General features: G+C 53.7%; 1 protein-coding gene across 6 annotated transcripts in view; it reads right to left on the reverse strand.

Moving 5' to 3' along the window:
* The window catches only part of LOC105494581 (protein tyrosine phosphatase receptor type U), a 90403-nt gene extending 67236 nt beyond the window's left edge, over positions 1 to 23167 (reverse strand). For 3 of the 6 annotated variants that reach the window (XM_011763134.2, XM_011763133.2, XM_011763129.2), the window contains exons 1-4: positions 22971 to 23167; positions 4062 to 4193; positions 624 to 895; positions 55 to 136 (exon numbers count right to left, since the gene is read on the reverse strand). In XM_011763134.2, coding sequence (XP_011761436.1) covers positions 55 to 136; positions 624 to 895; positions 4062 to 4193; positions 22971 to 23043 — 559 coding nt within the window. In that variant the 5' untranslated portion in view covers positions 23044 to 23167. The remainder of the gene's footprint in view (positions 1 to 54; positions 137 to 623; positions 896 to 4061; positions 4194 to 22970) is intronic. The other 3 variants (XM_011763131.3, XM_011763128.3, XM_011763127.3) reach the window with 1 other exon arrangement.
* Positions 23168 to 26218: the final 3051 nt, after the last annotated feature.

Consider the following 26218-nt stretch of genomic DNA (forward strand, 5'->3'; position numbering starts at 1 on the left):
AGCCGCGGCCGCCCGCACCCCTTACCCCTGCGCCCCCAGTGGGCCAGGACTCACCGCAGGGGTAGCTGAGAAGCAGGATGTCGTCTAGGCCCATGTAGCCCCTGCGGTCTGGGGAGATGAGGGCCTCAAACAGCACCTGGGGGAGGCGGGAGGGCCCCTGTCATACTGATATCCCTCCAGCCTTGCCTGGGGAGGTGCCCACTTTCAGCTTGGCCTCAGCTTCCTCTGCCTCAACTAGCAGAGGTCAGCCCCACTCACACTGACGCTCCCTCCCAAGCCAGCTAGTTGGGAGTGGGATCCCAGCGCCCATAGTGAATAAGGTGGAGGCCAGAGTTTCCATCCAAATCCTGGACAGTTACCCTCAAGCAGTCACACAGGGTTTCCAGGTCAGCACTGTTCCAACTCACCCTTGACCTGGGCCCAGAGGCTATTCCTAGGAACAATGACCTCAGATGCTAAACCCAGACTGGCCCCAGACTGACCCCTGGCCTTGACCAGAGGTTGCCTCTGATGCTGAATGCAGACACATTCTAACTTCAGCCACTCATCCACTCTGACCTCAAGCTGACATCCATCTGCCCCACCTCCAGGCACAGGCTGGCCGCTGACTGAACCCAGCCCACCTGATATTCATTGGGCCAGAAAGTGCTGACAGCCAGCTCAGCCTGGTGCCACTGGCGGCCATGGGATCCAGTCATATTCCAGACAGCACTGCCCAGGGGGCCCCCATTAACGCGCACGTAGACACCCAGGGTGCCCGGGCTGTGCCCGTCCCGGCTGTACAGGAAGTAGCTGAACTGCACACAGTGGGTGTCATTCTCGCTCAGGCTCTGGAAGATGACATGGGCTCGCTGGCCTGGGGCATGCTGGGAAGTGTTGACCATCAAGTAGGAGCCTGGAAAGAGAGGAGGAAGAGGCAGGAGCTGAGGAGACCTCAGGAGAGGGCCAGGGCCAGGGGGACACTGAGAAGGACTCCAGGCATCGGGACCCACCAGGAGTCAGGGATTCTGAGGTCTGGCCCCAGCTCCACCTTCCTGGGTGAGTCCCTTCACTTCCTAGCATCTGTTTCCCATAGGAGACCTGGAGCAGTAAAAAACACACAAACCTGACTTTGTCAAAACCATTTAAAGGCTGGGCGTGGTGGCTCTCGCCTGTAATCCCAATGCTTTGAGAGGCTGAGGTGGGTGGATCACCTGAGGTCAGGAGTTCGAGACCAGCCTGACCAATATGGTGAAACCCTGTCTCTACTAAAAAAAAAAAAAATTAGCTGGGTGTGGTGGCATGCGCCTATAGTCCCAGCTACTCGGGAGGCTGAAACAGGACAATTGCTTGAACCTGGGAGGCAGAGGATGCAGTGAGCCAAGATCACGCCACTACACTCCAGCCTGGGTGACAGAGCAAAACTCAGTCTCAAAGAAAAAAGAAAAAAAAAAGGGCTCCTTACAATCTACAGGTCACAAAGCCCATGCCCGGCCTCACCACAGCTTTCCCCATGTTCTGAGCCATCCCTGGAGGCAGGGACTAGGTCATTCAGCCCTGGAGTCAAGATATTGGCACATGACAGTCCCTCAAAGGCCACCCCTTCCAAAGCCCTCCCTCCGCCTCCCACCAAGGGCTTCTCTCCTGGCCCCTGGGTCATTACTAAAGTGCCTGTCTGTCTCCCACTAGCCTGTGAGGTCTCAGGACGCAAGCTGAATCAATAGGTAGAATAGAGATTGGATGAAAGGATTCCAATTTCCCTTCCAGACCCCATCCCTGAGTCTAAATTCCTGGGATACAAATCCCCTTGACTTCCAACCTGGAGAAAGGCAGCCTGTCCCTTCCCCAGAGACCCAGCCTGGGTACTGGGGGAGTAGAAGTGGACTAGGCTGGCTCAGGACCTGGCTGGAGGATTTGGGCTTCCCAAAGGGCACCTGAAACCACCCAGCGCTGCCTCCTCCTGGGCTTGGCTGCCAGCCAACATAAGCTCATTCAGATCCCTGCTCCAGGAGGGCTCCCTGGGGACTCTGCTGGAGGGGATCTCATTCATCTCTGTAAGCTAGAAGGCCTATGGAGGCGGCTCCTGGATCAGTCTCGGCAGGGCAGTGGTAAACTAAACTCAAGTTCCCATCCCCATCCAGGAAGGGGCACTTCCCAACCCCCAACACACTCCCTCTTGGCCCACTCATGCTACTTCTCTCTCCTCTCCCTGCAAGCAGCTGTGTGCATCTTTCTCTCTCTTTCAATCTGACACTTTGTTCTTTCCTCCTCCTTCTGCTCCCTCTGCCTCTCCCTCCGCTCACTGCATCCCTCCCCTTCTCTTTCATTTACTCCCTTTATCCCTGTCGCTCTTGCTTCTCTTCTCTCCTGCTCTCCATCTCTGAGTGTGAATCTCCCTCCTTTCTTCTCCCTCCACCCCCAGCTCCATTTCCTAGAATGTAAGAACCAGGAGGACAAAGACTGTCCATCTGGCTCACCACCACATCCTCAAGACCTAGCACAAGGCTCACACTAATTGCTAAATTCCCCTCTCCCCTTTCTCACTGGGTATATCTCTGCTTGTACGTGACAAGAGAGGTAGAGCATGCTCAGGGTGGTCAGGACTGTAAGAGGTGAATTCCAATCAGCTGCTTTGTACCTGAGTGCCAACCATGTATCAGACTGAGGCTGGGCCCTGGGAATATGGAGAGGCCCCCACGAGGTCCCTGCCATGGTGGGTACCTTTACAGATTATTTTCAGAGAAGTCAAACTGTGATACCCACTAACACCTGCAGAGGCAGAGATAAGTGCCCCAGGAAGGGCACAGTGTGAGCGAATGCACAGAAGGGGAGGGGCAGGGCAAGCTGTGAGAGTCTGCAGGAGGCACCTGTGCCAGGTCATGAAGGTCTTCTCTCCTAGTGGCTTCAAGTCCTGGCCCCACCACTGAGAATCTTCGCTGCCCCTCCCTGACAACAGATGCAATCTCAGCCATGCTGTGAGCTGGGCAGTAAAGACCCTGGGCACTAGTGTGATGGGGCAAAGGGAGGGGGCTTCAGGTTGTGGAATATGGGGATTCACTCAGAAAGCCCATTTGATACCCACACTATTTATGTCCTCTGACACAGCCCTTATCAGTAATAAAGTTGACAATTTGGCCTTTATTTGTCACATTCTTTTTTAATTCCCAGTTGATTCTGCAACCCGTGAAGAGGAGTACTAGTTGTACAACTCCTCTTCCCCAAAGGTCTTCCCCAAAGACCCTCAACAATAGCAACTAAATAACTGACTCCTGCATGCCACCCTTGTGCTCTGTACTTCATACGCATCATCTCGTGACCCTCTGAAATGGAGTCCTGTTTGCCTCATTTTACAGTGAAGACAATGGAGGCTCACAGACGTTAAGTGACTTGCCCAAGGTCACACTGCTGGTAAAGTGATGGAGCCAGGGTTTGAGCCCAGGTCTTCATGACTCTGGAATGAGTGCTCTAGGGGCCATGATGAAAGCAGGAAGTCAGTACTAGAATCCATATTATTAGTCTCCTGCCTCCCAATCCAGAGCTCAGGATGACAAAGCTGCCCCATCTTGAAACAGGAACAGAGCAAGGTAGAAGTTGAGAAGGATCTGGGACTTCCAGGAGGAAGAGGGCAGAGGAAGGAAGGTCTTAAACACATCTAGTCCCAATGTTACTGCTCTTTCAGCATCTCCAAGTCCTGGAGAGATCAGGATTCAGGGGCTTTTGGGGAGAAAAGAATCTCTGAAGACAGCCTCCCAAAGATGGAGGATTTAGGAAGAACTGAGAGTGGGAGTGGGCTGGATCCTGAGCTAGGCAGCAAGGGAAGTAATTGGAAGTGAGTTTTAACTCACAGCCATGAGGGCCTTTAATGGCTTGAACCTGCACTCATTTCACACACGAAACTACCTGACATGCACAATTAGACAGTGTTGAGAGAAAGCCACATTCAGTGTCACATATGACATTAAAGATGCAAATGCAGATGGCGCCCAGAGAGGTTAAGTAATGTGCCCAAGGTCACACAGTAGGTGGGTAGAAGTGCCTCTGGAAGGAGAAGAAGGGGTAATGGCGATGGAGAGTAGACTTACCATGGGGCAGGTCCGCAGGGGCCCGGGTGCCAGGGTGGATTCGCACTTGCTCCCACTGGAAGTCATCGTACTGGGCCTGGCTGTATTCGCAGGGCACTGCTGGGTCACTTGCCTCCTCAAAGGTGCAGCCAGCTGTGAGAGCAGGGTCTGGTTAGCCCAGGCTAAGGCAGGGCTACTGGCCAGCAGGGTTCCTGGAGGGTAGCCCCCACCCTCCTCCCTTTCTTCAGGCCCTTCCCCACACTGCTCCCTCCCTCTAGCAAAATTCTCCCTCCTCCACCCTCTCCCTCTACCATGGTCCCCCTCACTGTCCCCTCCCAATACCAAGATGTCCCTACATGCCTACTCCCCCAGTACTTCCCAGGACCGCCCCCCACCCCACCACCACCACCACTGGCACCACCATCACCACCATCCATCAAAGACCCTCCTCAATAAAAACTACTTATCAGGATTGCTATATTATTGGAACTTCACAACAATCCATAAGATCAGGAATAGAATTATCTCCACTTTGTGGATAAGGAAACTGAGACCCCAAAAGTCTGAGTGACTTCATTAGGGTCACACAGCTCACTGGTGACGGAGATGGGGTTTGAACTGAGATCTCCTGATTGTTACCCAGTGTTCTGTCCCCTGCCCCTCTATCTTCCCATAGAGGACAGACAGTGGGCCCTGGGCCTGGCAGGACCATGCGTGTCATAATCCAGCCCAATGAGATCTCCTTTAAAAATAACAATTGCCACCAATCCACTCAAGCCGGGCACAATGCTACATGGTGGACGTACAGAGCCTCGTTCAGGCCACGCATTCTGAGTCAGGCACCGCTATTTTTCCTACTTGACAGATGTCGATGGGATTCAGACATTGCCCAAAGTCAGTCAAGTTAGGGTCTCTGCCTGCGGGAATGTGACATGCAAAAGCAGAGTCATGTGTGGACGAGGCACATGTATGACTAGATGAAGCAACTTCCCATGATTTGCAACCAGTACTAACAGTTTAAATGAGAAAGGGGGAGGAAGTGGGGATTGAAATAGATGTGAGTCCTTTGGTTGGTAATGAGGTCTATATATCTCAGTGAGTTCATCAAAGGCCTAAGCTGGTTGCCTAATAAACCTGAGAACACTATTGGTTCAGAAAGGAACTGAAAGCTTCTCCCTGCCACTCACTCCAAAACCTTAGTGTTTGGAGTCCCAACAGGAGCCTGAGGCACCAGAAACCCAGGAAAATGCCTAAGCAAGTGGCGAGGAAGCAAGCGCAAACCATGCCAGACCCTGTCCTGGGTGCCTGCCAGTCACTGGTACTCCTCCCGATTTGACAGATGATGTGACTGAGGTTCTGAGGAATGAAGGGATTTGTCCACCGCACCACGTGGTGGATCAATGAGTGGGCTTTGGCATCACAGACTTGGGATCAAATCTTGACTGCAATTTGCCAACCCCTGTGACCAGGGGCAGGTGGCTTCTCTTTCTGAGCCTGTGTTTCCCTATCTGCACATAGGCTGGTTGAGGATTTGATGTAGTGGCCCACTTAGCACAACACCTAGCATACGTAAGCACTCAGGAAATAGCAGCTCTTATATGTACCATGCAAGTCTACATAAGGAACAGAGGTGGGATTTGAACCCATGTGGGTCAGATGACAAAGTCCAGGCTTCCCACAAAAAGGGGTTTCGATACCAGAAGGAGCAGACCTGAGCTGCTTCCCAATCTCAAGAAGAAGAGGGACAGGTATAGATAGTTGTGGTATTTACATATATTTAGCTGGTGCAAAAGTAATTGCAGTTTTTGCCATTTTTTTTTTTTTTAAGTAATGGAAAAAACAGCAATTACTTTTGCACAACCTAACATATATTTATTTATATATATAAAAGCCTTTGTACAGTCTTATAATGTTGGGACACTTTAGGCCTCAGAAACAGGCCTCAGGAAACAAAATTTCTCTCTGACCTGCTCCTGTCCTCCTTTCACCTGTCCAAGGCAGGGCTCTAATCCAATCACGGGTCATTCCAGAGAGGGTCCTGCCCGATACCCTAGAGGAAGGATGCCACAGAAAGGCCAAGACAAGTTTAAGCAGACAGGCCTTGCTGGGTTTAGATCAGGCGCTTTATGTGCAATCACATTTGTCAATCATGCTTACGTAAGGAAACCTCTGTAAATACCCAAAAGGACAGGGTTCGGAGAGCTTCCAGACAGTGGAACACATGGAGCTTCTTGGAGGGTGGTGGGTCCAGAGAGGGCAAGGAAGCTCCATGTGCCTTCCCCCATACCTCACCCTATGCATCTCTTCATCTGTATCCTTTGCAATATCCTTTATAATTAACCAGTTAATATGTTTCTGAGTTCTGTGAGCTGCTCCAGCAAATTAAACCCAAAGAGGGGGTCGTGGGAACCCCAACTTGCAGCTGGTCGTTGAAAGTTCTGGAGGCCCAGACTTGCAACTGGTGTCTGGAGGAGGAGGCAGTCATGGGGACTGAGCCCTCAACCCATGGAATCTGATCCATATGCTGGAACTGAATTGGAGGACACCCAGCTGGTGTCTGCTACAGAATTAATTGCTTGCTTGGTAGTGGGGAGAAGCCCCCACACATTTGGTCACAGAGGTCTCCTGTGTTGATGGCTGCTGCTGTGGTGGTGTGAGGGCAGAGGAAAAACGCCATTTGAGGGAGGTTTTCTCTAACAACAGTACTTGGGGAATGAGTGCCACATGCCACATGACACTTGAGGAAGCTTTTCCCAAACAACAGCACTTGGGGGGTGAGTGCCATGTCACAGGCACAGTGCTAAAGGCACCTTCACACGCAGCAAGCAACTTCACTTAGGAGGCTCTACTGTTTCATCTGCAGCTGCAGCTCCTCTAGGTTGCGATGCAGATGATGTGAAGTAGCACATGAAAAACACACCCAGGCCAGGCACAGTGGCTCATGCCTGTAATCCCAACACTTTGGGAGGCCAAGGTGGGCGGATCGCCTGAGGTCAGGAGTTCGAGACCAGCCTGGCCAACATGGTGAAACCCCGTCTCTACTAAAAATACAAAAATTAGCTGGGTGTGGTGGCGCTTGCCTGTAGTCCCAGCTACTTGGAAGGCAGAGGTAGGAGAATCGCTTGAACCTGGGAGGCAGAGGTTGCAGTGAGCTGAGATGGTGTCACTGCACTCCAGTCAGGGTGACACAGCATGACTCTGTCTCAAAAAAAAAAAAAAAAAAAGAAAGAAAAAGAAAGAAAAAAGAAAAACACACCCAGAAGAGCCAGGCACAAAGGGCTCCTCACTGCTGGGGGCTCCCTGTCTTCTCCTGCAATGGTGAGACGTAGGTGTGAGGATGGCACCAAGCAGATGGGATGAAGTAACAGAATACTCTTTCCAGAGCTGGGGCAGGACCTTGGCTGAGCTCTTTGGCTCTTTGTTTGAAAAGCCGTGGTCAGCATCATGCCTTGTTGACTGTGGGAGGTGGTTTTAACCCCATCTGTGCCTGGAGGGCCTCAGCTTCCCCTCTAGAAAAAGACCCACAGTGCAGCAGAGAGAGAGAACATGGCAAGTATAGAGAGAGAGCATAGTGGTCAGGGAGGACTTCCTGGAGGAGGAGGCCAGCTAACTTCAGCTTGAGCTGGGCCTGCCCTAAGGCTCTTAGCCAAGGCCTCCTTGAGATAGCGGGGTTGCCATAAAAGGAAGCCCAGGATCTAAAGTCCTGGCTGGGGTTCAGGCCTTTCCTGTTCCTTCACAAGTAACAAGGCCGCTGCCCCGATGTCTCACCCACCACCCTGGGGAGAGCCTGGGAGTGCCAGCTCCTTGGCTTCCTCTTATTCATCCTGAGCCAGGTCACACGAACTGCCAGGACTCCCAGACTGACTAACCTGGTCAGAATGACACCCAGACCACCTGACCTCAGTCAGAGGAGCCCCCAGATAGACTGACACCAGTCCTGTGATCCCCAGACAGACTGACCCAAGTTGGTGACCCCCAAATAGACTGACTTCAGCCAGCCTGGCTCCCAGCTGACTGTCCCTGTTGAAAGTGGCCTCAGCCTCGTACAGATGACCCCAGACTATCTCACTTCAGCCAGAATCACCACCAGACTGACTGACTGATCCTAGACCTGCCCACCCCAGCCACAATGACCCCTGACCTCTGCCAAATGACCCCTACAACTGACCCCAGCCAGGGTGACCTCCAAGGAGTCACTCTAGATGGGCTGACTGATTGACCCCATCCAGAGTGATTCCTTTTTTTTTTTTTGAGATAGAGTCTCGTTCTGTCACCCAGGCTAGAGTGCAGTAGCGTGATCTCAGCTCACTGCAACCTCTAGCTCCCAGGTTCAAGCTATTCTCGTGCCTCAGTCTCCAAAGTAGCTGGAATTATAGGCACGTGCCACCGTACCCAGCTAATTTTTGTATTTTTAGTAGAGACGGGATGTCGCCATGCTGGCCAGGCTGCTCTCAAACTCCTGGCCTCAAGCAATGCCCCCACCTTGGCCTCCCAAAGTGCTGGGATTACAGGCATGAGCCACTGCGCCCAGCCTCAGGGTAATTCCTTAACCGGATTGACTCTCTCTCCCTGACTCATGTCCATCTCTAGACCTGTGTCTCTGAGCCAGGCCCAGTTCTAGCTCCAGCCCATAGTGGGTAACATCTCTGGAGCCAGGCTCCCCAAGAAGCATCCCAACCTTACCCCTTCCCCTCATCCCCTGAGATGGGAACGGTGAGCTAGGAGCCAAGAGCCCCAAAGCCAAGTCCCAGTTCTGCTAGAGACCCAACTCCTACTGGAGGCCACTAAATCTGACTTTGAGTTCAGAGCAAGAATGGTAGCAAGGAATCCTTCCGGACTCCACTGACACAAACACGGGCACAGACATGCACATATACACATCAATACCTCTGCGAGGGGGCTGTGAATTACCACCACGACCATCTGTACTGGTGAATCCTCTTAGCAACTCTGAAGGTAGGTAGTCTTATTTTTGTCTTATTGTGAGTTTATTAGGCACTACTATTATTCCTAATTTACAGATTAAAACAGACTCAGAGAGATACAGCTGCTTACTCAAGACCACACAGCTACGATACGCAGAAGCTCAGACTTAAACCCTCTATCTTTATTCCAGGAGACTGGGCATAAACAAAACAAAACAAGGCCTGCCCTTCTGCTGGCCGGAAGTGTTAATTCAGCTTCATTCACGGGGGATTTGTTCCCTGCCAGTACAAAGCAGGTCCCAGGCTGGCACTATTAGAGGTACAAGGATGATGAAGACTCCGCCCTGCCCTCAGGGACCTCCTAGTCCCACTGAGGGTGAGGAAGAGGGAATGAGGGAATAAGAGAAGGTTCAAGGCCACAAGAGGGGGTCCAGGGAGGGAGCCAGGTCGAGGGGGAAGGCCTCCTGGAAGAGGCGGCATCTGAGCAGAGCCAGGAAGGATGGGGAGAGATGGGTGGAAGGCATTTATGGCAAAGGGCCCAGGGGAGCAAAGCAAGGCGCTGAATAAACACAGTTTGTCCAGGGCACAGAGAGGAGCCCAAGTTGGCTAAAGCCATGAGAGCTATGACTGGAGGGAAGGGAGGTTGAGGCCAAAACATGGAGGACCCTAAACACCAGGGTGAGGAGCTGGGCCTCATTTTGCATTGAGGAGCCACAGAAGGTGTCTGAGTAGGAAAGTGCCTGGATTCAGATGAGATAAACGATACATCCTATAAGCCACGAGTAGGGCAGGTGGTGTCTCCAGAGAGCACAGCAGGATCCAGAGGTAGCTTGGGAACAAGCCACCAAGGGGTCCAGAGTCAGATGTCAGAAACTGGTGAGGACAGGGGCCTCGAGTCCCCTTCCAGGATGCAAACAGCACACCCTCCCATCACACTCAGAGAGGTGCAGAGCACACAACGCACCTATGCCCAGAGCCCCACACTCAGTGTTCACACACACTCCCTTTCTGCAGCCTGGGCCAGGCCTGGGGATGCGGTCTCAGCTAGACTGGGAACGGCGAGAAAGCCTGTCCCTGGGCACCCCATATCTACGGAGGCCTCCCTGAGAGGGTGAATTGAATCAACCCAAGACCCCCAAGGGCTCCCCCAGCCTCAGCTCAAACTGGCCCAGCTACATTCCTCAGCTAATCTCCCCAATCTGGCAGGCGGTTGCCTGAGCAACCGTCAGCCACAATTTGGGAAGGCAGGGGGATGGTTTAGCCACATCCGGCTGGGCTCGGGATGGGGTGATGTAAGGGGCAGAGCTGCCTCTGGAAGAGTGTGGGAGGGGTCTCCCTGGTGGGAGGGGCTCTACATCTCCACACGCATGTTTCCACATGCAGGTGTGCATGTGCAGGTGTGCGTGTGCGTATGTGTGTGTACACATGCACTCATGGCTGTGAGATGACAGGACAGCCTGGTACTGAGTTTCAAGGATTCAAATGGCAGGCGGGAGACCTGGATCTTACTCCTGCTGAGCCTCTAAGTCCCTCTGTGACCTTGGGCAGGTGACTTGCCCTCTCTGAATCCTTACCTCCTCACCTGTAAAATGAGAATAGGACTGCTAAGGTCGGATGACAGATTGCAGTTGCATGAGCGTGCACGTGAGCAAGTCATCCGGGGGCAGAGGTGCGTGAGGGTGAGCATGGGTGTCAGAAAGGGGAGGTCTCCTGGGCAGGCGCTGTGAAGCCGCGGGTGTACAGACGTGCATTTACAAGCAAAGGTACAAGGGCATATTTAGTGGTAAGCTTGCACCTAAGGGGGAGGTGGGTGTGTGCAGTAAGGTAGATGGGAGTTGTGCATACGTGTGGGTGTGTGAGTGTGAACACCACAAGCACTGCACACCAGACTTGCCTCACACCAGACAGGAAACAGCACTCTATGCCCAATGCGGCTGCAGCTGCAACCAGTATTTTCTGAAGACCCCTGGCAAACAGAAACTTTTGTGCCCTTTGGTTTGTCCATAGAACATCCAATTCCCAAGAGTGGTCCCGGGAGAAGCAAAACTTCTCCCAACAGATTGCAAATTTAGGGGCTGGGATTTCACCCGAGCCCAGGTACACACCCAGTTGTGGGTGGGGAAACTCAAATACAACCCCAACAACAACAGTGGACTATTTCATCATCCAAGGTTGTACCCTTATTCTCAGCAGCCCAACCCAAGCCTGGAACCAACACTGGCCTCACCCCTGACTTTCTTGCCTAACCCAGCCCCATCCTGGGTTCTCCACCCCAACTACATCTTCATCTCAGGCCTGTCTAATCCCTATCTCCTCCCTGCCTGAGGTCAAGGACCATCTCTCATGCGTTTGAACCCCATCCCAAGTCCTATGTACAGCCAACAGTGCCTGGACTTATTGACCCCATGATCCCAGCTAGTCTGACCTTCACCAACCACACCCAGCTCTAGAACCATGGCACCAGCCCAGAGGCCTGGCCCAGCCCACCTTGCTACTCTCCTTGCCCAAGTCAACTCATCTAGACCTAGGCCGAGGCTCCCAGAGCTGCCCGAAGAGCCCTGATGAACCGATGGGTCATTAACTGTAGTCAGGGCTGGGAGCAGTATGCCCATTTTCTAATCACCCAGGAGTCACCATAGCTGCAACCAGAAAGATCGCCCAGGGCTGGGCCACAGGGAAAGTTGAGCTAGCACCACCCACAGAGCCAACACACAGCCTGACAATGCCAACATCTTGCCATCTCCACTGAGAATGGAAGGAAACCAAGTACAGCAGGGGATCTTATGCCAGGCCCACTCCCCATCTCCCTGATCAATATGTGCTGCAAATCCCAGAGTTAGCAGTAGAGCTGCCACACTGGCAGTATGAGGGGAAGGCACAGGCCAGGGCTGGATGCCAGACAGACAGAGGAAAAGGGCCGAATGGAGGACTATGTTGTGCAGTGGTACAGCGGGCAAAGAGTTCACAGATCTGTCCTGCAGACACCCTGCGTCATATGAAGACCGACTGCAGAGTAGAGGGGCATGGGGCTGTGCACAAACCCGAGCAGTGTGAAGATCTGTACTTGATAAAGGTCCATGGAGAGAGGCCTCTGCAGTGCCACAGTGCAAGGTGTTGAGGGTGCAGTGCAGCAACTTCATGGTGTAGAGACAGAATACAGTTACACAATGCAGGGAGCAGAGCATACAGTGTGCGCAGGCCTCATTACAGACATCTAGTACAGCATGGCAGAACTGGCCAGGGCCATGATGCAGCACGGAAGTGCCACATCCATCATGGGTATGACCCAGAGCTGCACAAGGCACACTGTGCCACTGCAGTGCATTTAGTGGTACACTGGGCTGGCACTCAGCGCTACACGATAGGTGTATGGAGGAATGCCAGCATGGTAAATTTAAACCTTACTAGTTCAAGCTTCATGCATTCTCATGGGAAGGGTGTGTGCCCTGCACAGACATGCAGCACAGGCACACAGAACAACAGAGAGATACAGGGATGGGAAACGGGCAGTGAGTGCAGAAGAAACTGCTGGGTGCGGCAACCCAGCCTAGAATATAAGCCCAATAAATACAGTCCCGAGGAACAGAGTAGGTGCAGACCCGAGGCAGGGGTAGGAAGTGGCACAAAATGGAGTACAATTAAGATAGTGTGTGAAGCTGGGCACAGTGGCTCACGCCTGTAATCCCAGCACTTTGAGAGGCCAAGGCAGGTGGATCACTTGAGGTCAGGAGTTTGAGACCAGCCTGGCCGACACGGTGAAACTTCGTCTCTAGTAAAAATACAAAAATTAGCTGGGTGTGGTGGCACATGCCTGTAATCCCAGCTACTCGGGAGGAGGCAGGAGAATCACTTGAACCCAGGGGGTGGAGGTGGCAGTGAGCCCAGATTGCTCCATTGCACTCCGGCCTGAGCAACAGAGTGAGACTCCATCTTTAAAAAAAAAAAAAAAAGATGCTGTGTGGAACCAATGGATTCAATGCAAGGGCTCTGGGTCCTACAGTCCGGTAGAGTGCACACAACCCAAGCGTGAACAGGTTCATTGCAGGGTAGAGGCCCTGGGCAGTAATCCTGTGCAGTGCACAAATGCAATGTCAGATACTGTGCAGTGGTGCTGCCTGTGCAAACCCAAGCCAGTCCTGAAGCCCAAGAAAGCGGTCCCAAGCTGTACTATAGGTATAGACTCCCTGAGTCATGTGCAACGCGGGGCAGTAAGGACACTCAATGCAAAGATGTTGTTCACCTAGGGCTGACAACAAAAACCTGGAAAAGGACACCAGCCTACAGATACCTTGGTGGTAGGACAGTGCGAGGCCGGGACACCACAGGGGCAGCGTTTCAGCAGCAGTGGTGCATTGCAAGGGTTGGGCCATGAAGCACATATCCAGTGCAGCAAAGCAGTGCACATGCACAGAAGTGCTACGTGGGGCGAAGTGCACTGTTGGTACAATGCAACCGTGGAATGCAAAGGGGCGGTGCCCAGAAACTCAGGAAAAGTTCACAGTCCTGATGCAATACTGACATCCATGCAATAGTGCAGTGCAGTACAGAGATGCCGTGTGATGCCAAGATGCAATGTTGTGGTAGCATGCCATCTGTTGGCACGGTGCAGTGCTGCAATGCGAGGAGCTATGCCCAAACCCCAAAAGAGTCCACATGACCAAGCACCAGTGAGGTACTGAGGTACAAAATATAAATGCTCTATGATACAAACATGCAATGTGGCCACAGAAAACCACGTGTTGATCTCAGACAGTGGTGCAGTGTGAGGGGCTCCACCCAGAAACTCAGAAGAATCCACCTTCCCAATGCAACACTGACATCCAGCAGAGTGACACAATATGCAAGAGAGCAGGAAAGACACACACACGGCAGGACCACGGCAGCATGGAGGCACAGTACAATGGACAATGCAGAGGCAGAGCATGCAGAAACTCAGGAGAACTCACATCCTCAATGCAATGCAGCAATCCCAGCGAAGTAGGGGGCTGAGACACAGGGCAGTGCGAGGAGGCTGGACCCAGGAACTCCAGATAGCACATATCCAGAGCAGTCCAGAGCCTGGCACACCGCAACAGTGTTGGTGGGAGGGTCACGATGCGGAGAGGGGAGCTCAGATCCCTGGAAAACCCTCTACCTACAGCTCTGCCCGGCCACGCTGGCTCACCCCACAAGTTGGGGGCCAAAATCTCATCTGGCTTGTCCTCCTCCCTCCAACATCTTCCACCCCAGTGACTCTCCAAGGGTAAAGGATGAAGCCACTGCCAACCACAGGATAGGCCGTCTAGAATCGAGTACATGGTCCAGGTATTATAACTAAGCAGAGCCCCAGCATGCTAGCAGGAAAACAACGAATTCAAATTCTGCTGGTAAAGCTTTCGGACAATTAAAGTACAGCCCCTGGCCCCCAGCCCAGGGCACCACAGAGGAGAAATAGAAAGAAAGACCTTTGGGATTAGGCCCTGGGACAGGGTGGGCAGGAAGTAGGACCAACAAGAGGTTAGGATGTCAGAGAAGAGCCAGAATCAGTCAATCTGGCTAGTCACTCCCCAACCACCACCCCCATCCCCACCTCTATTACTCCCTCCCAGGCCTGGACTTCATCAGAAACCAAGAACAGACTTTTCTGGGCACACAGCATGCCCGCACGCATGCACATACATACATCATAACAGTGAACACTTACACAGTGCTTACTACGTGCAGGACCTGTTCTAACCTACATAATCATAACCATAAAACATATCCTCATGACAAACGCATGCAGTGTGTTCTATTACTATCCCCATTCCACAAATGAGAACACTAAGGGCCCAGAGAGGTCAGTAACTTGCCAAAGTATCACACAGCTAGAGGTGGTGGGCCCAGGATTAGAACCCAGATGGTCTTGGCCCTGAACCTATGCTCTTAACCACCACACGCTAGACAAACACATATTGACACGCCACATGCACAGCGCACATGTACAGCTGCAAGTCCACATGTACGCTCATGTAAACACACATACATACACATTCTGAGCAATGCATTTCCCACTCTCAGCTGAGACTCACCTGTCCTATCCACTAGGTTTCTGATACCTCCCAGTTGTCACCTCTTATCCCAGCTGTCCCACATCTCCCTGTTCTATCATCTACCTGTCCCCCAACCCTCAGTTGTTCCCCCAATACTGCCTGTCCCTTCACTGTCAGCTGTCCCATCCCCCAGGTATATCTTTCCCACCAGTTATCTTCTATCCCCCAGTGGTCCCCCAGGCCCCAGCTGTCACCCAGCCCCAGCTTTATCTTGCCCTGTCAAATATCCTCAGCACAGCCCCTTCCTAACAGCCCCATCTCAATCTTCCTCCCCAGCTCCTGCCCTCAAACTCCCAAACCTCAGCGGCCCTCCAAGCCCCCTTTCTCCTTGTCCCTTCTGAGTCATCACAAGGTCCTGTGGTTTGCGTCCTGGGAATCTGCCCAAGACCTCCTGCGTCATCTGGAAGCAGCATCTTCTGAGCTGTCCCCCTCAGGGGTCCTCCCACAGTCATTCTGCAGGCAATGGCAGCCCCCAACCCAGAGCCAGAGGAGGAGGCTGCGCTGCAGAACCCCGGCTCCTGCCTTCACCCCTCCAAGTCTTCCCTGTGCACCCAGAGGCATCGAGATGCAGTCACTTAGTGTGCATCTGCCATGTATAGGCCCTGGGGACCACAGATGACAAAGACACAGCTCAGCCCCCAGGGCATCCCAGCCTAGGGGGAAAAAGGAGATGGAAAACTGCAGCACATTGTCAGACGTCCAGTATGGGAGGAATTAGACCAACTGCACCGGGAGAGGGCTAGGAAGGCTTCACTGCATCAGTGGCAATGGAGCTGAACTGTGAAGGCTGAACAAGTTGGTAGATCCCCCACCCCCACCACGAGGTGAGAAGTGGGGAAGAGCACAGTGTATGCAAAGGTAGGGAGGTGTGAACCGGCATGGCAGGCTCCTGGATCCGCAATTCACCTGGTGATTTGGAGCAGACAGCGGATAGGCAGGAGTGGGGTCAGGGAAGAAAAGCATCGTGTGAAGCTGCTTCAGAAAGAAACGGCTGGTCACGCAGGGCCTCATCTGCTATGCTAGCGTTTGGGTTTTGTTCCGAGTTCAGGGGAGCCTTCAGCTTGAGACAAAGGAGTGACAGCATCCTATGCCTGCCTTAGAAGCTTATTCTGGCCACAGGGTGGTGGAAGCATTAGAAACCGAAAGGCTGGGCCGGGCGTGGTGGCTCACGCCTATAATCCCAGCACTTTGGGAGGCTGAGGCAGGCGGGTCACGAGGTCAGGAGATCGAGACCATCCTGGCTAACACAGTGAAACCCTGTCTCTACTAAAAATACAAAAAATTAGCCTGGCGTGGTGGCACGTGCCTGTAGTCCCAGCTACTTGGGAGGCTGAGGCTGGAGACTTGCTTGAACCCAGGAGGCGGAGGTGGCAGTGCGCCAAGATGGTGCCACTGCACTCCAGCCTGGGTGACAGGGTGAGACTCCATCTCAAAAAAAAAAAGAAACCAAGAGCATGATGGCAGGCAGAGTAGAGGCCAAGAAGGCTACCAGGCTACTGCAATAGTCCAGGCAAGATCTAATAAGGCTACAGAGAAGGAGCCTGGATTGAACAAAACCTTCGTCAACAGCCACTGAATCATGGTCCATCCAGCCCAATTCCCTTCCCAGAGATGCCCAGGCCTCACTAAAGGTGCTGCAGGCCACCTCATGCCTCTACACCAGCGCCGTCTGCAGAACCTTCTGAGAGGATGGAAATGTCCTCTGCCTGCATTAACCAGTACAATGAGAGCCACTAGCAACATGTGACTCCTGAGGACTTGAAATCTGACTAGTGCAACTGAGGGACTGAATTTTTGTTTTAATTAATTTAAATATATAGCCATACATGACTCAGGAGCCACTGTATTGGAGAATACAGGTAGAGGACAATTTCCATCACCACAGAAAGTTCTATTGGATAATACAGCTCTAGGCTGACTGCTGAAAAACAGAACTATCGGGGCCCCTTCTGAGGCTTGTGGCTTTGGAGTCTGAAGAGCGATCAGAGGGCAAGTCCCAGGGAAGGGGCCACCAGAGGTTGAGTTGGGTACAGCCACCAGGACATTCCCACCCAACATGTCCACACCCCTCATGGACACATCTCGGATACGCAGACACCACCACAGGTCACAAGGGCACCTCCACAACTAAAAATACAAATAGACACATGAGGCCAGGTGCAGTGGCTCACACCTGTAATCCTAGCACTTTGGGAAGCCGAAGGAGGTGGATCACCTGAAGTCAGGATTTCGAGACCAGCCTGGCCAACATGGTGAAACCGCATGTCTACTAAAAATACAAAATTTAGCCAGGCATGGTGGCAGATGCCTGTAATCCCAGCTACTCGGGAGGCTGAGGCAGGAGAATCGCTTGAACCCAGGAGGCAAAGATTGCAGTGAGCCAAGATCGTGCCACTGCACTCCTGCCTGGGTGACAAAGCCAGACTCCATCTCAAAAAGAAAAGAAGAAAAGGCTGTGTGCGGTGGTTCATGCCTGTAATCCCAGCACTTTGGAAGGCCAAGGCAGGCAGATCACAAGGTCAGAAGTTCAAGACCAGCCTGACTAACATGGTGAAACCCAGTCTCTACTAAAAATACAAAGATTAGCCAGGCGTGGTGGTGTGCGCCTGTAATCCTAGCTACTCAAGAGGCTGAGGCAGGAGAATCACTTGAACCCATGAGACAGAGGTTGCAATGAGCCAAGATCACGCCACTACACTCCAGCCTGGGCGACAGAGTAAGACTCCATCTCAAAAAAAAAAAAGAAAAACTAAGAAGAAAAAAAAAAAATAGATACACGGCACCCCACACCCAGACTCACTAATACCTTGATACTTCAATGACTGGGTCCCTGTTGCTTCATACGCAGACACCCCCACCCTCAGATACCCGGACACTTGGGGATCCCTTCAACTGGACACTCAGGCACTTGGCCAGCCCCATACCTGGACACAACACAGAGACACTCCCCACTTAAATACCCACTAACCTGAGGACTCCCAGACACATGGATACACCCACCTCCAGACCCAGGGATGCTGGGATAGCCTCTGTCTGCACACCCTGATCCTCCCACACGAGGGTACTGGGATGCCCACACCTAGATACCAAGACACCACCCATCCAAATGGCTCTGCACCCAACTCCAGGAATGTGATACTTGAATAGCCAAACACCCTCAGCACCAGGCTCCCCAGGGGTCAAAGCAACTGGTTACCTCCCTCCTCCAAACTCAGATCCTGCCACACCACGATAACCAGACGACTAGACACCCTAACAGGTCACATGTGTCCATGCCCCTAGTTACAATCCCTACACACCACCTACTCTGACTGCCCAGATGCTGAGTCACATCTGCACACACCTCAGCCAGCCTCGCCAGCCCCATCTGCCAGGACCACCACGGGACCCAGTTCTCCCTTCCCTCCAGTGCACAAGCGGTCAGAACAGAGGCTGTGACACCACCTGCCCACCCTAAGATCTAGGACTGAGGACTGAGGACTGAGGGAGGGTCTTCCAGGAAGCTCCCCTCCCACTCCTAACACAGGGCCCTGCGGGGTCCCTCCCTCCTCCTCAGCCACTCATACAGACCGTTGAGACTCAATGCCTCACCAACTGCCAGGTCCCCTCACAAAAGGCTGAGACTGGGGACTGGAAAGGCCCTGCCAGCTGCCAGGGGTGGGGCTGGAGCTTGGGGGAGGGGCTGGCAGGCAAGAGGCCCATTCCCTTCAGTCTCTTGCCAGGGACTTAACCTCCCCAACTCAAAGCTCCCAGATGACACTCTCAACATGGCCTTTTCACAACATAACACCATCCCCCACCCTCCAGGAATTTTCCAGATTCCTGGAGGGAAAACCTAGTTCTTCAATCTCTACCTTCAGTGGAATCAGTGCGCCCCCATCTGGCATCTCCACCTCTGAACTTGACTCCCTTAAACTATTCTTTCGGGCCATATATATTTATTCAGACCCGGTGGGCCAGGCCTTGTACCTGGCACTGAGGATTCAGAAGTAGACTAAAAACCCAGTCTCTGCCCTCAGCTCTCGGTCTGGTAAGGGAGACAGCACTAATAAACTGTAATTACAATAATTACAATGCTATGTAAAAATCCTATGACCCCCACCCCCCACTTCCTAGGCTAGGACAGGGCATCACCAAGGAAGGCTTCAGGGAGTGGATGATGATTAGAGCTGAGAGCCAGCCGGGCGCGGTGGCTCAAGCCTGTAATCCCAGCACTTTGGGAGGCCGAGACGGGCGAATCACGAGGTCAGGAGATCGAGACCATCCTGGCTAACACGGTGAAACCCCGTCTCTACTAAAAAATACAAAAAACTAGCCGGGCGAAGTGGCGGGCGCCTGTAGTCCCAGCTACTCGGGAGGCTGAGGCAGGAGAATGGCTAAACCCGGGAGGCGGAGCTTGCAGTGAGCTGAGATCCGGCCACTATACTCCAGCCTGGGCGACAGAGCGAGACTCCGTCTCAAAAAATAAAAAATAAAAAATAAAATAAAATAAAATAGAGCTGAGAGCCGATCAGGTTGCAGGAGTTCACCAGCGAAGAGCTAGAGTTAGAAAGTTCTGCAGAGAAAGCACAGCTTGCCCAAAGGCCCAGAGAGGAGACGGCAGGCTGTGGGCATTTGAGTCTTTGGGAAGAAGGTCAGGCTGGCCAGATCATAGGATGCAAGGGGAAGTGACACAAAACAAGATGCAGCTGGACAGGCGGGCAGGCGCCAGAGTCAGCAACAGGGCCAAGGGATAAGGACTTCACCCTGAAGGCAATGGGGAGCCTTCAAAGGGTTTTAAACCCTTTGAGTTAAAATGTGTTGTACGAAGATCCCTGGCACCATGAGGGAAGGAGGGAAGGAGGAGGCTGGAGCCTTCCTGCAGGTGAAAGATAGCTGAAGATGGACAGAAGGAGACAGATTAAAGAGTCTCTGAGAGGGCAGACAGGACATTCCAGTATGCAGGAGGGCGACTAGAAGGAGAAAAGGGGGCAGCGGGAGGAAAGAGGAGCATAAGGCACCCCCTGCAACTCTGGCTAACCCAGCCCTGCATGGGGAAGGCCACCCCACACACCCAGCTTAGCTGATGAAAATCATGGAAGGATGGTGGCCTGTCTCCATCAAGCATGATGCTTGTCCTAGGGTTTTTTCTGACACCAGAGCTGGGCAGCAGGCTGTCCAGGAGCTCAGCGTCCCCACCCTGGCCACTGTCACTGCTTCCTGCTAAGTCCCCTCCCCCAGCCCCAGGTAAAATGGAGGAATGCCCAGACAAGCCTTTATTGCCTAACCTGAAACCACTGGGCAGCCGCTCCCTCATTCCTGCCGTCCACAACTCCTGCCACCAAAAGGACAAAATAGCGAGAACACAGCAGAATAAATAACTACCAGGTTTGCAAGGCTGAGAAGGCATGACACACCACCCCCACCCGGAAGCTCCTCGGGCATTCAGGGAGCTGGGCTGACTCTGTCCAGACTGGAGACAAGGGGATATCACATTTATTCTACTTGGGCTTCTGAGTTCATCTCTAAGAGTAACAAAGGGGGCCAGGAACTTTAGAAATGAAGTGATTTGCCAGAGGTCACATGGACAGCAAGTAGCAGAGGCAGAATTTGAACCCCAGATCCCCCAGCTTTAAATCACAGCCTCTGGGGCTTTATAACAACTCTCAAATCCATTTTTTGTTCCCTGGCACTCACAGACATAGCCTTACTTTACAAGGTACTTGCTATCTACCAAAAGTGCCATACACCATTATCATGAAGGCTATGAGGCAGAGAAGGAAACTGAGGCATCAAGAATGGGAGTAACCTGCTCTAGGCCTCACTCCCAAACTTCAGTTCCTGACAGTCCTCCTGTTGGCAGGGCTTGGGGCTTGTGAGTGTTCTTGAAACCAAAGCGACGGTGGTAGGAGCCGGGGTGGGGCGCATACAGTACCCCTTGGGTTTGATCTCACGGTGGGAGGGGAAGGCAAAGTTGCTGCAGGACAGGGAGAGAAGTTGGGGAGGATGGGGAGGGAGGTCGCCTTGGGCGTCCTTTCTGGCACGGGGGAGGTCAAAGCTAAAGCTTTGCCCTATGGCCCCGGAGAGCTGCAGGGCGAGGCCCAAGCGCTGGCCACTACGCGGCAGCCACTGGAGTTCCGGCCCAAGACACCGGAGGCGGCATTAGGGCCGCGAACGCGATCCCGGGGAGGTCAGTTGTCTGCGGCTGGCGACCGCGAGGAGGCGGCTCCGCTCCGGCACGTGTCTCGGCTCGGATCCCGCCCCGGGCGTCTCCGGGCTACCCGCAGCCCGCGGAGCAGCTCCACCGGTGGCGAGGGTGGGGGAGGTCACCGGGAGCAGGGCCCCGAAACTCCGCGGGAAGGAGCCGTGATCTAGGATCCCAGGCCTCAGGGTGGGATGCAGGACACGCACACGCACACACACCGAAACACCGTCCACACTCCGACGAGCACACGGACACACAAACACAGGCTCCGTATACATACATTCAGCTGCGCTAACACACACGCGCACGCACACCAAAAGACACCAGACTCCGAAACACACCCGGAGAACGCGACCACACAGCAGACAAGCGCGGAGCCACACGCTCACACTCACATTCACTCACGCACACACCTGGTGGTCCCGGCCGGCCGGGAGGCCGCCCAAAGTTGCGGGCTCCACCGAGGGAGTGTCCCGGGCGTCCCCAGTGCGTCCTGCGCGCCAAGGGAGGGGGCGCCGTCCCCCGACAGCGAGCCAGGCCCTGCCCGCGCCCCGACGTCGCAGCCCAGCCCGGGGACAGCCCCCGCCCGGCCGCCCGGGGCGCAGCCGCAGCCGGGCCACCGCAGGAGCGCCCGCCGGCCCAGCCCTCCCCTCTCCGCCCGCCGGCCCCTCGCCGGGCCCCCGCTAGCCCCGGCGCCCCGCAGCCCAGGCGCCGCCTCGGATCAGCAGCCCGCCAGCGCCGCGCGGAACTTGCGAAACAACAAACAGTCCGACATGCCCGAGGCGGCGGCTGCGGGGCCCGGTCCTCCCCTGAGCCTCGGGCCCTGCCCGACCCGGGCTGCCCAGGGGGCGCCGCCGCGACAACTTGTTCCGGCCCAGCGCGCCACACACGCGCACACGCACACGCGCGCACACACGTCCTGCCACCGCCCCCTCGGGCGGCCCCGGGCCCAGGGCACACTCGCAGCCGCGGCCCAGGCGCGCTCCACACTCGCAACATTCCTGGACGCGCAGCCAGCACACACGAACACATTCGCACACACTCACATCCGCTCCAGACTCGCTCCCACACACGCATTCCCGGCACACTTGGCATTCACTCGGACCCACGCGGCCCCCGGCGGCACACACCACATATCCCAGGCACTCCCCGCACGTACACAGCGCACGGACACACACGTTCCGGACCCGTTCCCACGCCTTCACACATGTACACGAATCTCAAAAGCACACACGCCACACACGGGTTCCCGGATCCACACTCAGGCGGGATCCAGAGAGCACCCCCGGCCACAGGCATAACACAAACACACAACCCATTCTCAGACACAAAACAAACAGCACTCCCAGCCACTGCATGCAAAATACAAACAAATGCAACACATTAGCAGATACAACTCCCGCAACACAACCAAACTCAGATACACACACAACCCACTTGGCCACACAAACACTACACACTGGCAGACCCACAAGACACTCAGCGCACACCCAATGCCTCGATGCACACAACATTCACCCCCAACATACTCGCAGACACACATCACCTTTTCTTGCGCACAGAACTCAGGGACACACAACATTCGCAGTCACGCAACACCCCGGGCACACAATCGCCCATCCTACGCTCAGACACACACCGGGAGCACGCTCGTAACGCCTGGTCACTCAACACTCACACTTTCTTCTGAGCTACGCCACGGGCCCCGAGGCTCGGCGGGGCAGGCTCGGTCCGGCCGCCGCGCGCTTACCTGCCGGAGTCTCGGTCTCCGGCGCGCAGAGCTGGAAGGTGAGCGCCAGCACGAGCGCCTGGGCACTGGCCATGGTTGGAGCGCCGCCGCCCGTCCCGGGGCCCGGCGCGGGGGACGCCGCCGCCGGAGCCCGAGCCCAGCCAGAGGCGAGCCGGAGCCCTAGCTGGAGCGGAGCGGCGCGGCGCGGAGCGGGACTGGCGCCGAGTCCAGAGCGGGAGCCGGAGCAAGCGGGGCGCTGACGTCAGGCCCGGCCGCGGGTTCGGCGGTCTCGCGGCGCTCCCTGCTGGCCGCGGCGGGTGCTGCAGGCGGGTCCGGCCGCTAGCTAGCCCCGGCGCGCCCCTCCCCCGCTCCCGCATCCTCCTGGCCATGAGGCCCAGCGGCTGGGCCTGGACGCCCACGGACCTCTCCACGGACCGGGCACCAACACTGCCAGGCGAGCACGCTCATGGCCCACGGCTAGCTCCCGTACAGCGCTCTCAGGGATAGTGACCCAGGGACACCCGGCCTCTGTCCCATCCGATGCCTGAATCCCTTCTACCTTGGCGCCTTCAAATGCGTGTTCTACATACCTCCAGGAACAGGGCGCTCGCTCATCACCTGCCAAGAGCGGTGGTTGGGGCTTTGGAAACGCCGGCTTTTAGAAAGTTTATCGTTTCACGACGTGCAAGTCTACCACCCTCACTAACCCTCACTGGTCCTACTCTATCCTCAGGCTACACAGGTTAAATATATTTGGGCCTCTACCCAGAACAAGCCCTTGAACTGTGATCAGCAAACTCGTTGCTCATTACTATGTAAGACCGGGTACCTTCTATGTGTTTTACCCACGTGGACTCATTTAATCATCATATATTAGGTATGCAACAATTATATTGCATAGATACTGTTATGCAACAGGATTTGGCAGCACCAAGATTTGAATCAAGGTTGTTTGGTTTGAATTAAATAGGGGCTGAGACCTGCCTCCCATCCAGACACCTATTCATTCAACAAATATTTACTAGGGTCTATTCATTTATTCTACAATTACTATAGGCTACGGTAGAGATATAAAAGAGACAAAAATTCCCTACTCTCATGGATCTTACATTCCAGTGGGAAAACAAGAAGAGTAAACAACTAAAAAAAAAAAAAAAAAAGCAAACCCTCTGGTGTATGTCCCTTATCACGGTCTCATATACCAGGAAATTTGAGAGTGGTGGGGGGACAGGGAAGGGAAGGGGAATTGTTGCAATCTCAAACAGAGCATGGGCTATATGATGAATACATTATCTGTCTCCACCTCTAGAAATAAGCTCCCTTGGGGAAAGACTCATCTTGTATTTCAGTGCCCAGTATCTGGCATTTTTTTATTTTATTTTATTTTATTTTATTTTATTTCGAGATGGAGTTTCACTCTTGTTGCCCAGGCTGGAGTGCAATGGCGCGGTCTTGGCTCACTGCAACCTCCGTCTCCCAGACTCAAACGATTCTCCTGCCTCAGCCTCGCAAGTAACTGGGATTACAGGCAGCCACCACCACGCCTGGCTAATTTTTGTATTTTTAGTAGCGACAGGGTTTCACCATGTTGGCCAGGCTGGTCTGGAACTCCCGACCTCAGGTGATCCACCTGCCTCCGCCTCCCAAAGTGCTGGGATTACAGGCATGAGCCACTGCGCCCAGCCTCTGGCATGTAACTGATGCTCAGTAAATACTGAATGGATGGAATGAATGAAAAGCAAATGGTCCTAGCCTTCATGAAGCTTACATTCTAGTGGGAGAGCCCAACAGCAAACATGTACATAAATATATCATTACCATCTAATATATGCATGCTAAAGGAAACGAGGGAGTATACTGATAGATAGGGAAGGGGCATCTCCTTTAAATAAGTGGTCCAAGAGTGCTTTGCTGTACAAGTGACATGGTGCCATTTGAACTGAGACCTGAAGTATGAGAAGGAGATAACCTCATGCAAATCAGTGGGGAGGAACATTGCAGTCAGAGGGGCCTGTGCAAAGGCAGAAGCTGGTGGGTACAAGCAGCTGCAAGGAAGCCAGGCAGCTGGCATGGAGTGAGTCGGGGGCAGAAGGGAGCCAGGTGCAGCTGAATAAGTCAGCAGGGTCTGTAGGTCAGGCAAGAAACTATGAGCAAGGAAGGGGCTTGAGGTTCAACCCTAAGAGCAACGAGTGGCCACTGAAGTGGAGTAATTAAGCAGAAGAGTAGTAAGGAGTAATAAGTTCTGATCTCTGGGTTTTGTTTTGTTTTGTTTTGTTTTAACAGCTCCAGCTAGAAAGACTGCTGAAGTAGGGAAAGTCATGGGCAGATGGGTCTGACCCCTGGGCAGTGACACTGAACAGAGCATAGGAGTTCAAGGTATATGGAGGCCTTCCCTGTGCCCTGCCCCCTCTCCTAGCTGGCTTCATGCTGAGATGGGCACACCTTGAAGCTGCCCTGGGGCTGGAGGAGGTACAGTTGAGCTGAGAGTTCCTGGGCTCTTAGTCTCCTCTCTTGTGAAAGCTGATGAGCTCCACGCTGAATTAGGAAAGGCACCAAAAGACACAGAGCAGGCAAGAATCGGACACAGATAATTAAATAGGGAGAGGGAGGCAGAAGCAAGAAGAAATCAAGGAGAAACCTTAGGGAAGAAACTAAGATATAAAGATGCTGGAGCAGAGAGGAGCCAGAGGGGCCCATCCAGAAAAGGAAACTCAAGGAGAGAAAACCAGTGAACAGAAGAAACAACCAAGGGTGCTGTTTGCAGAGGACTCTTGAGGAAGCCTCATAACAGTTTTACCAGTGATCCCATTTTACAGGTGTGGAAACTGAGGTTCAGAGAGCATATGACACTTGCCCAAGATCACACAGCTAGTAAAAGGAGGGTGGGCCCCAGGTTTGAACCCAGAGCTGACTGATTCCACATTCCTTTGCTCTTTGCACAGGGGAAAACGGCAGAGACTATAATGGAGGGAGAAAGAGAATACAAGCAACAGGTAGACAGATGAGAAGAGGACACTCTGCTTTACTTTTAAAAGACAACAAACTTCGGCCAGGCACAGTGGCTCATGCCTGTAATCCCAGCATTTTGGGAGGCAGAGGCGAGGTCAGGAATTTGAGACCAGCCTGACTAGCATGGTGAAACCCTGTCTCTACTAAAAAATAAATAAATAAATACAAAAATTAACCGGACGTACTTGCGGGCACCTGTAATCCCAGCTACTCGGGAGGCTGAGGCAGGAGAACTGCTTGAACCTGGGAGGGGGAGGTTG

Source organism: Macaca nemestrina, chromosome 1, assembly GCF_043159975.1.
Source record: "Macaca nemestrina isolate mMacNem1 chromosome 1, mMacNem.hap1, whole genome shotgun sequence".
NCBI classification, from domain to species: Eukaryota; Metazoa; Chordata; class Mammalia; order Primates; family Cercopithecidae; genus Macaca; species Macaca nemestrina.